General features: G+C 40.9%; 1 protein-coding gene across 2 annotated transcripts in view; it reads right to left on the bottom strand.

Annotated features, from left to right (window-relative positions):
• The window catches only part of Ube2h (ubiquitin conjugating enzyme E2 H), an 87,391-nt gene that overhangs the window by 25,874 nt on the left and 41,922 nt on the right, over nucleotides 1-19,595 (bottom strand). The window contains exons 2-4 of one of the 2 annotated variants that reach the window (XM_085683782.2): nucleotides 17,833-17,909; nucleotides 16,574-16,648; nucleotides 1,085-1,124 (exon numbers count right to left, since the gene is read on the bottom strand). In XM_085683782.2, coding sequence (XP_085539908.1) covers nucleotides 1,085-1,124; nucleotides 16,574-16,648; nucleotides 17,833-17,909 — 192 coding nt within the window. The remainder of the gene's footprint in view (nucleotides 1-1,084; nucleotides 1,125-16,573; nucleotides 16,649-17,832; nucleotides 17,910-19,595) is intronic. The other variant, XM_085683783.2, reaches the window with a different exon arrangement.

The following is a 19,595-nucleotide window of genomic DNA, read 5'->3' on the forward strand; positions in this document are numbered from 1 at the left end:
ACAGGGGGATGTGGAGATGAGAAGCACAGGTGTTACAGGGGGATGTGGAGATGAGAAGCACAGGTGTCACAGCGGGGATGTGGAGATGAGAAGCACAGGTGTCACAGCGGAGATGTGGAGATGAGAAGCACAGGTGTTACAGGGGGATGTGGAGATGAGAAGCACAGGTGTTACAGCGGGGATGTGGAGATGAGAAGCACAGGTGTTACAGGGGGATGTGGAGATGAGATGAGACGCACAGGTGTTACTGACTCTTTGTGCCTCGTTTACAACCAACAAGGAACAAGAGCAAGGACACGAAGAAAACACCTGGCCCAGGTGTTGAGAATCAACCCAGGGAACAAGGGTAGATACATCTTGTATTCCGAGGGCAGGATTTCACTATACAGTCAGGTGTGTTCATATTCTGCATCTTAGGAGTCCTAGGTAGCATATGAGCCTGACATTACTGTACTACAGATTAAAGTATTACATCATACTAACTTTCTGAATCTGTTTTCCTGGGGCTACCTAAGAGAACATCCTACCATTAGGATGGTGAATACAGAAGGTATTAAAGATTAAGGGACACATAACCTACACATAGAAGGTTAACAAAAACTTCCTATGCCGTTGTTGAGACAGAAAAACCTGAAGTTGGACAAAGAAAAACTAAAGTCCAAATAACCAGCACTAGAAGGACAAGACAAACTACAATGGGGTCTTTTAAAAACAGTCATTATCTCATGGCTCATATTTGTCTCAGGGCTGCAAACAGTAAATCCATGTGTTGACAACAGGTTTTTGAGCAGAATTACATAAGAATTGAGGTGTGGATTATCTATCTCAGCTGAATACTGAAGAAATGAAAGGCCCAGTCATGAAAATGGAAAAAATGTGACAGTTCAATTAATAATTGTACTGGAACCTCAATGGTTCATACCCCTAGAACTCTACAGTTTAAGTGATCATTCATACAAAGGTACCTCCTCGTAAAATTCGAAGGATAACTGAGGGTTCTTTTGTAACAGTGAACGAGAGATGACCTTTAATTAACCAAGAACAGCTGCTGCTAAAACTTAAACATTTTTAAATAGTTACTTACGCTTCATCAATGTTGGGATGGAAAATTTTATTCATGAATCCTGCAAAAAGAGATGTTAATTAGCAGCACAAAGTATGCAGAGAACAATGAATTTTAACTTGTCAGTACTGGAGACCATTTTAGGATAGGAAAAGATAGCAATACTCAGATTGTTGCTTTCAATTTAGGTCTCTGGCTACTTAGTAAGACTATATCTAACTAAAACACAAGAATCCTAAACAAGCTTTCTGTATAAGATAACCGTAACAGCCACTGTCTTCTGGATTATGGAGGAACGTGCCAAAAGGGAATGTGTAGTATTAGTGACTTACAACCGGTGCCACAATGACACTAAGAAACGCGACAGCACCCGACTACTGGAGCTTCCCCGAAGGCTCTGCGCTTGAGCTTCAGAAGCATATTTACAGGTACTGTTCTGCCACACAGTGGCACACGAACGAAGCTGCTGAAGTTAGAACATTGCTTCCAAACCACAAAATGTCACAACAGTGGCCAAAGCAGTTCCTTTGAGTCTATCCACTCAGCCAATTCTGATTAAAATTGAGGTAGCCAAGAAAATACAGCAAGGACTTAAAAACATTCTCTAAGATAGCTGAATTTGTCAGAGATCTAACTTTTAAAATTTATTCCTAGAGAAAAGTATAAACTTAAAACTTCACTGTTTAAGTTCCAAGGAGGAATTTATTCATTTTAAACTTAAAATTAATGATGCAATCATTATATACAAATGCAAATAACAATATCCTATGCAGAAACTCAAAGCCCCTCATTGAGCCACATTTAACAAGTTCCCCTCGGATGACCCTCAGCATCACTTTCGGAACTCTCGTCCCTTCCTTCCAAACATACTTCTCAGCACTTACTAGCAGTCATTTAGTTAGGGTACAAAATGAGACAGCACACTACTCAGCAGGCCAAGAGACAAGGAAGAAGTGCTTGCTGATGTACGGTATTGGTGCGAGAAAATTGTCTGTATTCTGTCAATCATGTATTTTAATAAAACGTTGATTGGCCAGGCAGGAAGTATAGGCGGATCAACCAGACAGGAAGTAGAGGTGATGCAATGAGAACAGGAGAATTCTGGGAAGCAGGGAGGTTCCTCTGCCACTCCTGTGCAGACCACCAAAGAGGCAGCATGTAATTTGACCAGCTGAAAAAGATACCAAGCCATGTGGCTAACGTAGATAAGGATAATGGGGTAACATAAGTTATAAGAACTAATAAGTAGCCTGACCTAATGGGCCAATCAGTTTATAACTTATAGAGTTCTCTGTGTGATTGATTTTCTCTGGGACTTGCCAGCTGTGGGGTACTGGGCGGGAACAGATACCCCAACAAGCCGGCCCTCATGCTAAACGGTATGGATACAACAAGAGGGCACACGTGAAAAGAAGGTATGGAAACAGAAGCAGCAAACTCGGGAGACTTAAGTGATTTCCCCAAAACTTAGAACATCCCTCAAATCACATAACAAGGATAACACAAAAGCACAAGGACTTCAGACTATGTTCTATCCATGCCAAATAATAATCCCACTTTTTAGTTCTTGTCTTTACAACATTTATGTGTCAACAGTCTAAAGCTTTATTATTACAGCAAAAAAGTCCTATAATGCTTAAATAATTTTGGTGCAAAAGGCTGTATCAATATTAATTTTTCATCAAAGAAAATTAGGGATGCTTAAGAGATATCCCAAGCTAATAGGAGTGCTCATGGCTTAAAAGGAAAAAATTTCCTTGTAACCCTAGGTAAATGCTAATTACATCCAGTTAAACTGGATGAATACTGGATGTTAACACTGTAACATCTGGCTCACACCTTTAATTCCAGCAACAGGGAGGTTGTGGCTGGAGGATCTCTATGAGTTTGAGGCCAGCCTGTTCTACATAGTGAGGTTCTAGGTAGCTAGGATACACAGGCATCTTGGAAGAAAAGAGAACTAAAAATCCACCCTATAGATGGGACTAAAGAAGTGCAGAATACTAAAGGACTTGGAATCCTACACAGTTAAGCATAATGAACGAGATCAATGTGCCAGTTTGGACAGATCTAAAGCTAAGTTTCATGGTGCCTTCTAAATACTCGTTTACACCCACAGATTAGTGATGGTCTCAGCTTTCTCAAGGGAACTTGTAAGTGGACAGTAGTTAATTCAAATGCTGAGTGACCGCTTGAACACTTAGGCCTAAATGGGACATATCAAATGCCTAGGACCTACCCCAAGGTTCAGAAACATGGAGGAAGAAGAGGCAGAAAGAATGTTAAGAGGCAGAGATGGCAAAAGTGCTGTGGTAATGTTCTGTCTTCTGGATACGAACTCACAGCAGCATGGCTACCCATAAAAGATTAGGGCAGTAAGAACAGCCAACATTTCAGCAGGCAGAACTAGATCTATGGGTATGCATTGGGGACGGGGGGTGTGAAGAGGTCATGAGGGTGAGAGGGCATATTGGGAATTTCTGGAGAAGAATGGAAGGAAGGAGTGTGTGGGGTAGCTATGATCAAGATACAAGGTGTATATAGATAAATTTGCCAAAGGATAAATTAAAAACACTCTTTAAACAAGGCAAAAACCACATAAAAGACTGATGTATTGATAGTATAGTATTAGTTAGATGATAACAAATACTTAAGTTCTGTGCTTTAGGGAAAAATTCTAATGAACCACATATATCAAAGTTGCAAAGGTATTTTAACTAGGCTACAGAGCCATCCAAACAGACTGGGGAGAGGATTAGCCCTGATTACCTGATCTGCTCGGCTGGTGCTGCACTTGATCATCAGAAGACAGAAGCAGAGTATCAAGCCTGAGACCAGCCTGGGCGATATAGTCAGAAAGATTTTATGCAACACTAACCTATACTTTTCTTTAAAAAGAAAGGCGGAGCTGGAGAGATGGCTCAGAGGCTAAGAGCACTGGCTGCTCTTCCAGAGGTCCTGAGTTCAATTCCCAGCAACCACATGGTGGCTCACAACCATCTGTAATGAGATCTAATGCCCCCTTCTGGCCTGCAGACAGACACCGTATACATAATAAAAAATTTGTTAAAAAAAAAAAAAAAGTAAAAAGAGAGGCGGCTGGAGAGTTGACTCAGCAGTTAAAAGCAGATTCTGCAATTACTAAAGGCCTGAGTTCAGTTCCCAGCATCCACAAGATGGCTCACAATTTTACCTGTAACTCCATATCCAGGAGACCTGACACCCTCTGGCCTCACATGGAACGAACACACACACATACATATATGTACATAAAATAAGAAAAATAAAAAATAAAGAAATAAAAAGAGACAAAGTAAACCTTGGAGAGATAGTTCAGTGACTAAAAACTGCCTGTTCTTCCAGGGGTCCTGGGTTCAATTCCAGGTAATTCCTGCACCCATGTAACAGCTACCAACTATCCATAACTCCATTTCCAGGGAATCTGATCTCTTCTTCTGGCCTCTTCTGGCAGTGCATGCACACACATAATGCACAAACATACATGCCTGTAAAAATTCATGCATACAAAATAAAAATGATTATTTAAAAAGAGAGACAAAATACTTGGGTATTTTTGCCTTTTTTTCTACACAGCCAGTATGCACATAGATAAGAAGCTGGAAACAAACAGACTCCAAGGTCAACACTGCAGAATTCTCAGCTGAGACACTTTTGCAGTTTTCAAATCCTATCCCTCCACACTTCCTTACAATCCATCCTCAGTGTAAAAAGCCCATAAGTGTCAAGTGTTTGAACGACAGCTCCAGTATTTCTACATATTTCCTTTCCTGGTTTAATGTTAATAGGTAAAAGCCTTTCAAATAAACAAAACAATATAAAGTGGGTTTTTTTTGTTTGTTTGTTAGTGTTTTGAATATTGAGACAGGGTTTCTTTGTGTAGCCTTGGTTGTCCTGAAACTCACTCTGTAGACCAGGCTGGCCTTGAACTTACAGGGATCTACCTGTCTCTGCCTTGAGGCTTGCACTACTACTACCTGGCTCAATATCAAGTTTTTAAGGTAGATTTAACTATATGTGTGTTAACTAGTGCTAAATCTTCTAAAAGAAAATGATCAATAAAACCAAAACCAAATATTCTGAGATCTCATTTTAATTTCCTCTTGTTTAAATAAAACAAAATCCATTGCACAAAAAAAAATCAAAACTCCCTCAACTTGTGAAGTACATGGTACCCAAGATCTGTTGCACTTAAGAATATACTATCAATATACTATCATCTCACTCTTAAAGAATTTCAGAGTTTGACCTCATATCTGCAAGGCGCCTCCCCATGTCTCCCCAGCACTGGGGTTAAACCAAGGGTCTCACTCATGTGAATTTGAGTATTCTACAACAGATCTACCCCACAGCCTATAGGAAATGAACAGGAAACAAGACTGAAGCACTATGTTTTTAACTGAGAACGATTCTCTTATATGAACTACAGTAGTTGGTAACTACTATTAATAATTCAAAGATGCTCTAGGTACTTACTTAACACCCCACTTCTGCTAGAACCTGCAGTGAACACCAGGGAAGCAAAAGCTCTCTGAACTGACTATAGATAGGGCTTGTCTGGAGAGATCTGTACAACAAGCATGTCATGTGTTGGATTAGAAGGTGGCTAGTGTTATGAAAGTTTAAAAAAAATTAGGAAGACAAGGGGCAGAGGTTGCAATTATCAGGTGGGGCCAGGAAAGATACCTTGGGCGGAGGGGGGGGGGGGAAGATGGGATGCACCATAGCATTTGGTACCCAAGAGAACATCTACACTAATGAAATAGCCAGGTGATAAGTGCATCAGAAGCTTGTTTCATTTATACTTTAGAAGATCAACAAAGAACTAACTGAAGTGAAGAAATGAGGAACAAAAGACAAGGTGTGGGGACAGAGAGAATGTTAGCCATCAGACAAGCCACTGACAACAGTATCCCAACATAGTCTTGGTTTTAAATGCATGGCTGTCAAAAAAGCAAACAAAAAGGGATCAATAGGCTCCCAGCACCTTCAATATTTGTTAGATGAAACAATGGCATATCTCAAACAAAATGGAATGAATGGGAATCCTACATGGGAATTTAGCCTCCGCAATCTGATGCTATAGGGCACTTAAAGGACTGAGAATGACGTTGGTGAAGAACCCTGCCTACGTCAAAATTGTCCATGAAAAATTATCCCTTTTTGGCTCTGGCCTGGAGAGTACAAACGGTTTCTACACTATTTTCAACTAATTTCAATTTGGCCTGGTTTGAATACAGGAGCATATAAAAGACGTGCCAAAACCTTCATAAATATACTTTTAGTAGCAAAAGATTTGGAGCCCAGCATCTGGTATGTTGCTAAGAATTAACACCATCAGGGGCTGGAGAGATGGCCAAGCAGTTGAGAACACTGCTACACTGGTTCAATTCCCAGCACCAACATGGCAGCTCACAACTCTCTGTAACTCCAGTTCCAGGAGATCTGAGTCCCTCACAGACATACCCACAGACAAAACACAATGTACATTAAAATAAAATAAATTAATTAGAAAATAAAAAATTAACACCATGGCGGGGCAGTGGCGGCACAGACCTTTAATCCCAGTACTTGGATCCCTGAGTTTGAGGCTAGCTTGGTTTACAAAGCAAGTTCCAGGATAGCCAGGACTCATTCCTAGAGAAGCCTTGTCTCAAGGGGGAAAAAAAGAATACCACCATCAAAGTTTTGAGAAAGGGCAAAGTACTAAACTGGCCAAGGGGTTCTGGCCCTCACTCTGCTACCAACTGCAGGCTTTGGGCCCGTCACCTCGTTTCCAAACATGGGTCTGTTTTGTCATCTCTGAAGATGAACAGCCGGACTGTTGCATTTCTAAAACCCCCACTCTTACTCAATTTCTAGAGGTGCTATGAACGCCAAAAATCTAGGATTTAGTTAACAGTGCCTAGAGCTTCAAGAACAGAGGACTTTAAAGGAAATGCCCAGCGAAGTCATTAAAGGACAGTGACTTTGTAGGGCAGCACCACTATGTGGAACTTTCTAGAACACATCCATAACTACTGTGCTACACTACCACAGAGAGCCATGGAAACTCAGTGACTATTCCAGAGTGAGCAATATCATCAACTGACAACTTCACCTTCAAGGACCAGGTACTAACAGACCAACACTACCTGAGAAACCCTCTCAGACCACAGAGAGATCTTCCAACTGCAGGCTTTTATTTTTTTTTAAAAAATTCTTTCAAAAATTATTTTTTTGAGAATTTCATACATGTATATAATGTACTTTGATCATATTCATCATACCCCTACTTCCAACTCCATTTGGATCCTTTCCCTAACAGACTACCTAATACTGGAAGGATATACCAGGCGTTTGAAGGGTGAGGAGAATATGAACATGAATGTGTGTGCTTCAGACATGGTCTATGTAACCTTGGCTGGCCTGGAACTTGCGATGAACCTCATTTCAAAGTACATAGATTATAGGCATATGCTCAGCTCAAACTGTTAAAAAACAAAATAAAACCCAAAGCCAATCAATAAAAAGGAACATTATTTCCTTTACATTTACTCTTGGACAAGCTGTGTGCAGAGTTTCTGACAAAGCCATTTATAGTCTGGACCATGCTGCCAACAGTGAAACTTGTGGGTTCGGAAGAGAGAAGACTGGGAAAGAACAAACCAGGAATTCAGAGAAGGAAGGTTCTCAGGCCTGGGCCTGTTTGCCCTGGCACAGTCTCCTTCCTTTTGGCAATACTGCTACCACACTAAAGAATATGTCCGCAACAAGAGACATACAATTTCATACAATACTTGATTCCATTTGACCATAAACTACTATGAAGGTATTTTAAGAGAATGTATTTTGATGACAGCTTTTATGGAAACATGGCAAGTAAATGCAGCATGTCCTAGAGACAGAGACCAGGGGTGGGAACACTAGAGACTGACTTCAGGGTCCCATGTTCTCCCTGAACATCATCTTTTCATAATCTTTATGTGGCTTTAACATTTTACTTGCTAGCAGACATACTAATGACCAAATTTATAGGTGAATAAATATGATGAGGTAAATTCCCTTTCTGAAAATTCTGCCAAATTTATCTTGATGATAATGCAAGGTCAGAGAAATGATTAAGGATACATGGCAAGGAAAGAAAGGCAAAGGCAGAAGTGAGGCTCTATCCCAGGGACAGAATGAGCCGGGACTGAAGTGGTTGAGGTTTGCTGTGTGGCTGATGCAATTTAACTGTAAGTGTATGAATCCCTATGAGAAAATAATAAGAGAAAACGTTCACTTTAACGTTAGGACACATATGCCCACATAAATATTCTCCGAAAACAGACAATTCAAAACTAAGTGTTCTGCTTTCTAAAGTAGGCATTTAAAATATATTTATGGGTTAAGAATACAGCTTGGTGGTGGAGCTGGTGCTTATTTAAGTATGAAGCCCTGGGTTCAATTCCCAGGGAATTTTTGAACCAAAAGAAAAACCTACACAGAAACACAAAACTAAAAGGTATCCTTTCCTGCACTGTCTCAGGATATACATTTTTATAGAATCATTGCTTCAATCTCCACTCCCAACACTCAGTGTTGGAATGATCCAGCTGTGTGCACTGTCGGGGCATCAGTCTCTTCACAGCAGCCTTCCCTGCGGAGAGACCAAGCTGTGCTCTGTTCAGGTGAGGAACCAAGCAAGGAGCTCACTCTCAAAGTCCTGTGTTAGAGAAACTTCTGAACTGAGGTTGAGTTTCTGGGGATCATAACTTATCGAGGGTCCTCTCTTCTGCTTCTGTCCTTTTCTCTGCTAATTTGGAATCTGAGGATTGGGTGGGTAAGAAAAGTGTATTTATAACTAAGCAAAGGTGAAGGGTCGTTCTTCAACAGTACTTCTCTTCTACCAAACTACTAAGTTACCAAACCTTTAGCCTATCTGCTGATTGTTTCATTTTTATCTTTCAGTGTCTGCTCATTCATCCAGTCACACTGTGAGATCTGGAAGGATTTTCACAGCAGTAGGAAGACAGTACAAAATTTCCAAGTTTCTAAACTTTTTTAAAGACATGTCTCACACTGTGTAACTCTTACTAGCCCAGAACTTGCTAAGAAGACCAGGCTGGCCTCAAACTCAAAAGAGATCTGCCTGCCAATGTCTCCTAATGCTGGAATTCGGAAGGTATACACTACTACACCTGGCTCTAACAATCAAGCCATGGTTAAAAGCTTAGACTCATGTCAGACTGTCTAACACAGGGAGCTCCTTATTCTCAAGACTAGATTAAGTAATGTCATCCACACATTAGAGGGATGTCAGGAACATGAAACAACTTAGCATAAATCCTTACAAGAACTGGCATACTGTAAGCATGCAGTACTGTCAATTTTGGCCACTAGGAATGGTGGTGCATAGAACCTAGAACAGGAGACAGTGCAAATTAGAAGTCAGCCTGGTCTACAAAGTTTCAGAACAGTCATAGAGCTTAATCCTGCCTCAAGAAAACAAATAAAAAATCCAAAGACCGGGGTATACACCTCAGTGTTAAGAGGGCCTAGAATGCACTATGCCCTGAGTTCAATCTCCAGCACCCTTAATAAAGAAACAACAAAAAAAGGAACTTAATTTTATTTTATTGAGCTTAAGGAAGTTACCTCACTCCACCCATCTTTCTTTTTTGAAATAAAGTCTCAGTATGGAGACAAGGCCAGCCTCTGAAGTGCTGGGTTACAGGTGTTCCCTAACCCAGCCAAATTATGCCTAGCCAAATCATTTCTTGCTATTGTTTGCATCCTAGAAATGAAACTCTCCACCATACACAAACATCACTTTTAAAAAAGGGTTTTTTTTTTTAATTTTTATTTTTTGAGACAGGGTTTCTTTGTGCAGCCCTGGCTGTCCTGGAACTTGTTCTGTAGACCAGGCTGACCTTGACAAAGATCTGCCTGCCTCTGCCTCTGCCTCTCAAGTGTCGGGATTAAAGGAGTGTACCACTCTCATGAAGGTTTAAAAAAAAAGACTTATTATTTTATTTATGTGTATGAATGTGTTCACAGATGCCCAGGTAGGCTAGAAGAGGACACTGGGATGCCCTGAAGCTGCAGTTACAGGCTGTCCAACATGGGTATGGGGTACCAAAGTCTATCCAGTCTTCTGCAAGAATAGTAACTGCTCTTAACCACTGATCCATCTCTCTATCCCCCCACAACCACTTTTTTCTTTTAAAAATAAATGTCAGTGTCTGTGATTTTGATGTTGATACATTTACTATAATCACATCACAATGAAAACATAATCTACAATACTCCAATAGTAATTAAACAGTAGTCTGACAGAATAAAAACAAAACAATCAGAAAAACCCCACCGGAATGTAGCAAACTCCACAGATTTGGCAACTAGTTATGGTGTTACTTCTCACCTTGAGGCAACTGATGAGAGCGTCTCTAAAGTGCTTGTCAGCAAGGACTTCACCAACACCAGAAACAAACAAACATGCTTTTCAAAGGGAGCTAAGACATAATCTACCCTTTGCCAAGACAGGGTTTCTCTGCGTAGCCCTGGTAGTCCTGGAACTTGCTTTGTAGACAAGGTAGGCCTTGAACTCATAAACAATCTACTGCCTCTGCACACCAAGTGCTGGGACTAAAGGTGTGCGCCACCATGCCCAGCTTGACAATAACTCTTTTTGAAAAAGAATTTCGGTTCAAAGGAAAAAGAAACTGGCTGGGGAGATGGTTCATTGTTAAAACCTTTGCTGCTCTTCCAAAGACTCCAATTTGGTTCTTTGCACCCATACTGGGCGGGTCACAACTGCCTATAACTCTAGTTCCAAGGTAACTAATACCCAGTTCTGACCTCTGACACACCTGTAACAGGTGTTATTCATTCATACACACATAAATAAAAATAAATCTAAAATCAGCCTTATCATAGGTTAAAAAAAGGAAGCCAAGATTACATGTTTGCATTCTAATATCAAATCTTAAGAAATAAATGATCTAATAACAAAAAATATGTCAGAATAACTAACACAAAAGTAAAGATCAACCATTTTAAAGTAGAAACTTAGACAACAAGATGGAATTTTTGTATAGCCAACAGGAACAGTGAGCTTCCTAGAAGCCATACGTTGTAAAATAAAAACCCTAGTGCCAAGAGTAGACTGCTTCCCTACTGGTCAGAGGTTCTCCTGAGGCCTTCAAAACAATATAAGCAACTACCACTGTTCTTGCTTGGTAAGATCCTACTGTGTAGATAGCAATCACCTGTTAGCTAGCACTTGGTGTCCAGAGGTGCTATGTTGCTATTCAGGGAGCAGTGGAGATCTGTCACCAACAGTCTTGCTCAGCTATGGACTCTGTCTACAATGATAATGACACACTGGTGCAACCGTGGCATGTTTGATACAGGAGTAACCAAGTACTTTCTGATTGGATTTGCTGTCTGCTCCACAGGAGGGAATTCATGTCTGCTACTGCAAACCCAGTCAAAAGTCTGTGGCTGGGAGCCACTACTGCTGTTTTGCTAAGTGGTCAGCGTATGCCTGTCCAATTGCCTTCTAAATAACCATGTTAAGCCCACAGATTAGTGTTGCTGTTAGATTTAGTCTAAGAAGGTTCTCTTTGCAGTGACCAAATTGACTCATAACTAGCCAGAGTAGTGAGAATAAGTTACTGTCTAATTTCAGTTACAAATTGCCATAAAAGGGACAATCTTACCACTACTCCAAAAATCAGGAAACAAAGCAAAAGGTCAAAAAGTCTGTAAGAGCCAGAGGAAAGGGGCGGGTTTGGTGGGGTGAACACTGACAGCAGGGCATGACTGCTGCATTCGTGAACTTTCTGCAATTCTGATTACATGCATAAGACTCCCACAAGACTGGACCCACCAACACGATCATGTAATAGAGAGGGGCCCATGGAAAACTACCCCCTATGAAGATTTACACAAAGCTAAATGGTCAGTATGGGATGCAGAGACATTTTCCAGTGGTACAGCTAGTTGGGAACAGGAAGGGAGAAAGGCAATTAGCAGGAGTGTGTGTAGGGGATAACTGGGTAATAATATACATATATACACATATGAAAGTGTTATACCTATTATGAATAACTAATATATATAAACAACATCTTTTAAATGGCTAAGTCCTCCTTAGCAGCATACACAGGGAACCCTTGGGTGAAGGAAAGCTAATGTACAATGTTTACTCTACTGCTCTACTGAACAGCAAGATGAATTTATACGACATGGGCCATCTCAATAGAACTTTAGTACTTGGTACCCAGTTCTCTCTCTGCCCCACTCCTATTTATTATCACCATAAAGACCATATTCTTACCCTCTCGATTTTTTATGTTTCTCCTCAATAATTATTCCTCTATTTCATTTCACTTCATATTCCCAGGACACACCAAGAACTAACTGTCATATCTACAAACAACAAACAATGCCTCTGGGTCACGTTTCCTCTCCTATACAGTCTCTTGTCCTTACCAAGGATTTTCTGATATTCAGCTTCTTCCTACCTGCCAGCCCTTACTCAACTTGAGACTGAGGAGCTACCACCACCATCACCTGGCAGCAGTCCTCTGCAAACGCCCGGCCTTCCCACAGAAATGGCTATCTGCCCACCCAGCTGTTCCTCTGCACCCCTCTGGAGCAGTTCCAGCAGCACGACCACTACTGCCCAAAGCCCCCCAAAAGCTCACGTGCTCCACATGCACAGTAGTGTTCTGTGACTGACACAATCCTTCCACGTATTGGTGACATTAAATAGAAATCCATCAATTCTAATAGCCGTCAATGCCATAGGCCCCAAGTATTTGCTGGGTATGAGGGCTGCTAGTAAAATAGAGCATTATTGGAGTTCCCATCTATATACTGAGGGGTTTGTTGTTGTTGTCTTAGTTTTTAATTTTTTGAGAAAAGGGTTTCTCTGTGTAACAGTCCTGGCTGTCCTGGAACTCACTTTGTAGACCAGGCTAGCCTTGAACTCACAGGGATCCACAGGTCTCTGAGTGCTGGGATTAAAGGTGTGTGCTGCCACCACCCTGCTCACACCTCATTTCTTAGCCAGGTTCCCAGCGTGGGACACTAGCACATTTGAATTCTTCTTGTTGGGCATACTCTTCCCCTGATCTAGGACGATGAGGGCTGTCTTTAAGTATTAAATATACTTAATTAGAGACTTAGAATAAATTCTTAAAGATCTAATGCGAATTTACTATCCCATTACAACAATTCTTTACATAAAGTAATCAGTCATTTTAAATTTGCCAGGAGAGCATCATGCTCACTTCTGTATCCCTAGCACCTGAGCTACATCAGCAGAGCAGGAAACCAGTAGACTTGGTGAAATGAGCCACCACCCGTATTTTAATATACTCTCCAACCGTTCATTTTCAGAGCACCTGTGATGGACAAATTTCACAGCTGCATTCTCATAGTAATGACTTTAAAATGTTTCATAAAATCTTCCTACTACATTTCTCTACTGAAATTCAAAAGACAGCTATTTGAGATAGGAACTGCATTCAAATCATCGAAGTATGGAGGGCCGCAAGTGATCTAAACGGAATGTTGTTGTCTTAGTTCAAAATTTCACTATTTATACAAATATTGTGGTAGCCCAAGTAAGCATTTGTTAAAAGTGACTAACCCCAAATCTCTCATAATTGACACACTCCTCTCCATTCTGAAACTTCACCGCTTACCTCAGCTATGCACGTTGGTTCTGGAGGAGCAACTATAGATTGTTTCCATCCAGGAACACATGAAACAGAACTAACTAAGCATACTAAGTTCTACAGCTACTCATGCTATATTACAACACTTCATTCCTAAAACAGGGAGGTAACTTCTTATTTTTTTGTTTTTCAAGATAGGGTTTCTCTGTAGCTTTGGTGCCTGTCCAGCTCTTGTAGACCAGGCTGACCTCAAACTCACGGATTATCTGCCTGCCTCTGCCTCCCAAGTGCTGGGATTAAAGGTGTGCACCACCACCAACGGATTTGTGAAATAACTTCTGACCATAGTGAACAAAACACTGAAATGTACTACCCTTCATTACTAGCACAAGCATAAAAGTGTGGTTACTAGAGTAGCTTTCAACTAAAAATGTATCATATTGGGAAATTTAAGGCGGATTTTGATTAGTCTGACAACCTAAACTATCCTACTTAGATGACAGGCTGGTCTGGTCTAAAGGTCTGTGCTATAGGGCAGTACAGTGCACTACGTAGTCAAGGAGGGCCTTAATTCCTGATCCCTCTGCTTCCACTGCCAGGTGCTGGGATTACATGTGTGTGCCACCATGCCTTAAAAAAATTTTCAAAGGAACTGAGACCAACCATATACACTATTAGACTGGCTATAAAAAAAAAATCACAAACTCTGTAGCTCAACCAACTATTACTTCATTTTTAAAAAATCATTACTCTTTTTGGCTACACAAAACAATTTGTTGTTGTTGGGGGACTTACAACGTAGTTCTGTAGAACAGACTGAAACTAGAAACACCCACCTGTCTCTAAAGTGATGTGCTATCATACCCAGGACACACCAAGCACTTACAGACAATGGTGGTGGTGTTGCTCAAGGGAACAGTACTGCCCTTTTCCAATGTGTGCTCGGCGGTGCAGCTGCTGCACAGCCTTTTGCATTGGTGGAAGCTCTCTCTAGCTAACAAATAAATCTGGAGAACAGAATGAGCTTGCGAAGCAGCTTCTTGGTTTAAAACAGAGTCTTTGTGGACTGGGATTCTGAATGTTTCTAAAATTCCCATTTGCGCCCTCACATCTCCAACACTTTGTAATGATAGCAAAATGTCTTTTTAAAAACTCTTCTTTACACTCTCTTTTCTAGAGGCATTGCTTCACACATCTTCTAATGAATATTTGGTACTTTATGTCCATCTATTCTTAACAACTTTCAAGAAGTGTGGCCATACACTTTGAGTATTTAATGAATCAGTTAACAACAAGCACATAGAATTCACTTAATTCTAATAGGGTCCCATGAAGTCCCTTGAATCCCTGACCCTCTTGATGCTACCTCCTTATAGTGCTGACACTTCAAGTAATTACCATTTCAAGTAATGTTCATTTTCCCTGTTTTTTGTTTATATATAAATACAATTAAATGAAGTTGTGATATGTTGCAAGGCTGATTTCCAACTCCTAGCCCCGAGCAATCCTCCTACCTCGACCACCTGATTATTGGGACCATAGAGGCATGAAACACCAGGTCCAACTTCCTCTCTTTTAAAGAGATGGGGGGTGTGTTAATATGTTGTTCAACTGGCCCAAACTTATAGGCTCAAGCAATCCTCCTATCTCAGCCTACTGAATAGCTACAAGTACAGATGAGCACCGCATAAGATCCTGGCCAGTATCTTATTTTCTAGAAAGGAAATCACACATCGGATGAGTATCAGTTTTATGAACAAATGAGAACCTGATAATCAGTGATTAACTGGTAACTCATGCATGCCGAACTATAACTATATATATCGTCACTAGTAGTTAGCTGTGGTGCTAACAGACACACCAGGTATGCCCCGGCTGTTGCTGGGCAGTGGTGGAACATGCCTTTAATCCCAGTGCTGGAGGCAGAGGCAGGCTGAAGCTCACTGGACAGACAACCTAGCCTAACTGTGAGACCTAGGTCCCAGCAAGAGAGACTGTCTCAAAAACCATGTATATAGTTTATATTTGAAATATTTCAATAGAACAAGACACTAAAGTTAGGAGACACATGAATAAACCAGGAAGGGGAAACCACAGCAGAAAAGCCCTCTGAAGAGAGTGACACCCACTTCTCGTCGCTGTGGAACGAAGTTGGGGAAAGGCTTTGATCCGCAGCCACACAGACTGCTGTCCAGCATGCCCACGAGTTGTCAGACTCAACAGCCCTATGGCTACAGCTCAGAGGCCCCTGCTGCACTGAAGCCATTTCTCATCTGTTTATCCATAAGTATCTCCTGGGTGGCTGCAGGGTTAGAGAACCTACCTAAAGACCCGAAGGGAAAGAACACTGAGAATTCCCCAGCTTAGGAAAGAATTATAGACGCTCTTTAGTACTTTTAGGACACAAAATTCTACAGGAAGTAAAGTGGTTTAAGACCGTAGCAAGGGTGCAACTTCTGCATCATCCTTACTACACCACATCCTCCTAACATACTATTTGCTCTACACAGGAACTTGGAAGCTTGGGATCAAAGCAAAACTTTAGAAAAAAAAGGTTTTTGCTGGAGTAAGGGTTAGTCTAAACTGTAGGAGACTATTCATTAGTTCTGAAGATAGCTCATAACTGTAGCCCATGGGACCTCATGTCCTCTTTCAGTATGAGGACATACATGTAGACAAAAGATTCACATACATAATAAGTGAATTAAAATTTTTTTTAAGCCAAGAAAGGAAAAATTCAGTTCAGTATTTGGGGACTTAATCATCTCTCACAAAATATAAGATTTTTATGTTCCTCTTAGATTTCAGAATGTCTTGTAGAAGCCAAGTCATTACATACCTATAGATGGAGATTTGAAAGGGTATTTATCAGGAAGATCCACTCTAACTTTCCACACCCCGCCTTCATATGGTGCTGAAACAGAAATAAAACATGTTATCCATGAGGACAGGACTGTGTCTTCAAACTAGAAAATAAATACAAGTGTAAATGAACATCAAATCCCGTTCTCTCCTGAAAAAGGCCTCAAACTAACTCCTCAAAGACTCAGGAACTAGCTGGACATGGTGACTTAGGCTATAATGCTACAATCAGGAGATAAGGCGGGTTCCGGGCTGGCATGGTTTACAGAGTAAGATCCTGTCTCAAAAGGGGGAAAAAAAGTTCAGGACCAACCTATTATCAGTAGAGTAGATAACTCTATGTTCAGATTAATTCGCTTTTTCTTTAGGCTGTGTCTAACAGAACAAGCTTGTTCTAATTTAGAACCTATCCTCACTTATTTAGTTAGGAAGCTAAGGCACTGAGGACACAAAGTTCATGGGCTGACTGGAATAGAGTAACTTCAAGCTAGCTTGAACAACTTAGTGAGAACCTGTATAAAAGCAAAAAGTAAGATGGGGGGGGGGCGAAAGAGGTGACTCAGGAATTAAAGCACTTGTTATTCTTGCAGAGGACCCAGGTTAAATTTCTAGCACCCACACTGTGGCTCACAACAACCCATAACTCCAATTCCAGGGGAGCTAATGACCTCTTCTGGCCTCTCAAGGCATCAAGGACATACATGGTGCGCGCACACACACACACACATACACACACACATAGGCAAAATACTCATACACATAGAAAATAAAACGCTTTTACAAGTAAACAAAGAAAGGGTTGGGGAATGTAACTCAGTGGTAGAGCATTTCCCGAGCATGCACAAGCATGGGGTCAACCACCAGTACCAGAAAACAATTAAAAAGAAAACAGGCCACACACATTTTCTTTTATCCAGAGTCAAGCAAATATTCACTCTCTTACTTGATACTGTCAAACAGCACTCAATTACTTAGTAAGAGATAGTCATGTTCCTTATTTTTCCTACTTCAACCAACGCCCCCAAACTTAATCTGGATTCTATCCAATGAACACCTGTTTGCCCATTTACAACAAAACCCAGAAATTTGTGAGAGAATAAATGCATGAATAACAAAGATTTCTTCACTCGCTGGTTCTAGGGTTAAAACTTACTTTTCCAAAGCTTATCAACCTGTTGATAGCCCTACTGTCCAGAAAAGATTATAAAAAAAACACATACCCACACGTGTACTTACTTCCTTGTGGTCCATAAAACTTGACAACAAATTCATTGAGTCCTCCTAGAATTGTAACCTCATGTTTGCTTTCAATGCTGAAGTAGAAGGTAAAGGAAATTACACAGGCTTTATTTATACAGCACATGAAAGAGCTATAGTAATGTCTGAGACTTGCCAGTTTACAAATGTGACCAATCTTGACACACTTCTGTAAATATAAAATATAAACAACAACTCTAGTAGTTTAGGAGACAACTTATACCCCTTATGAAAAGAATATGCGTGAGCTTTGGATTCAGAGAGACAAGTAGTATAAATTTACTCTGACCATTTGTTTTCTCTCTGCAAACTATGAAAACGTCACTCCATGGGATGTGTCAAATTTAAAAAGGGAAAACTAAGCAAATTTACAGCATTTGCTTTCACTCATTCTTTTGCTCTCAACAAACCCTAACCCCTTTAGGTTTGGCTCTGGATCGAGATTCTAATCACTTCCTCAAATACCACTTAGCCTTGAGACATTTTGAGAACTCCTTCACTGTATAAGAGAGTCAGGAACAGGAAGACCTGTTACTTGGTAATGAGTGTGCCATGCAAGCATGAGCAGGGTGGTGGTGGTGTACACCTGTAATCCCAGCACTAAGGAGACAGAGACAGGTGCTTACTCTATGAGTGAGTTCCAGGACACTCTCTCCAAAGCTACAGAGAGACCCTGTCTCGAAAAACCAAACAACCAACAAACGAGATTCAGACCAGAAACCACAAAAGATTAGTGGATAGAAGCACAACACTCATGGATACCCATGTGTACACACACACACACACACACCCTCTATACTGTAGAAGCCAAGGCCAAATGTGAAGCTGGTAAGAAAAAATATAGCATATGACAAGGATGGGGGGGGTCTTGGGAGGCTGAGGAATGAGGACCATGAGTCGGAGCATAGACAGCCCAGTTACAGAGCATGTGTTCAACATGCATGAAAACCCTGGTTCAACTTCCAACATTCTCCCTCAAAGTTAATTTTAAAAAATAAGATGGTATTGGAAAAGTAAGGGGAAAGACATTCTGACAAAGAAAAGGTCCAAGCAGTTAAGGCAGAGAGAGAGAGAGAGAGAGAGAGAGCGTCAGAAAGGCTAAAAAGATGGCTCAGTGAGATTAAGCACACACTGTTTTTACAGGTGACCCAAGTCAATACCCAGCACCATGGTACGTGGCTCACAAATGCCCCTACCTCCAGCTTCAGGGGATCTGACTGGATGACTGACTGGCCTTCTCAGGCACTGTAGTCACACACACGTTCCCTCCAACCTCCCCCCACACACACAATTAAAAGACAATGTAAAGGATAAGATATAAAGGATTCAACTTAATTTAAAAAGTTTAAAAATCAGATACCCACCCCCCCCCAAGCTGCAAACTGATAAATATGAAACAGAAAAAAACCTGTTGAGTGGAGCATGGCCCTGTGCTTTGGAGAATAGATTCAACCACCAGTCCAAAACCTAAAATGAAACTTTCTTTTATTCAAACTTTACATCAATGATTTTTTTTAAGCTTGCTTTCTTTTGTTTGACACAGGGTTTCTCTGTGTAACCCTGGCTCTCCTAGAACTTGCTATGCAGATCAGGCTGGCCTCTGCCTCCTGAGTGCTGGGATTTATGGCATGCAGCACTATGGGTCAGTAGTTTGCCTTTTAAATCCAGTCCTCGCTGGTAGGATGGGATCTGACTTCATTCCTTTGAAAATTGATGGGCTGGAGAGATGGAGAAACTGCTGC

This window comes from Myodes glareolus, chromosome 25 (assembly GCF_982192425.1).
Source record: "Myodes glareolus chromosome 25, mMyoGla1.1, whole genome shotgun sequence".
NCBI lineage: Eukaryota > Metazoa > Chordata > Mammalia > Rodentia > Cricetidae > Myodes > Myodes glareolus.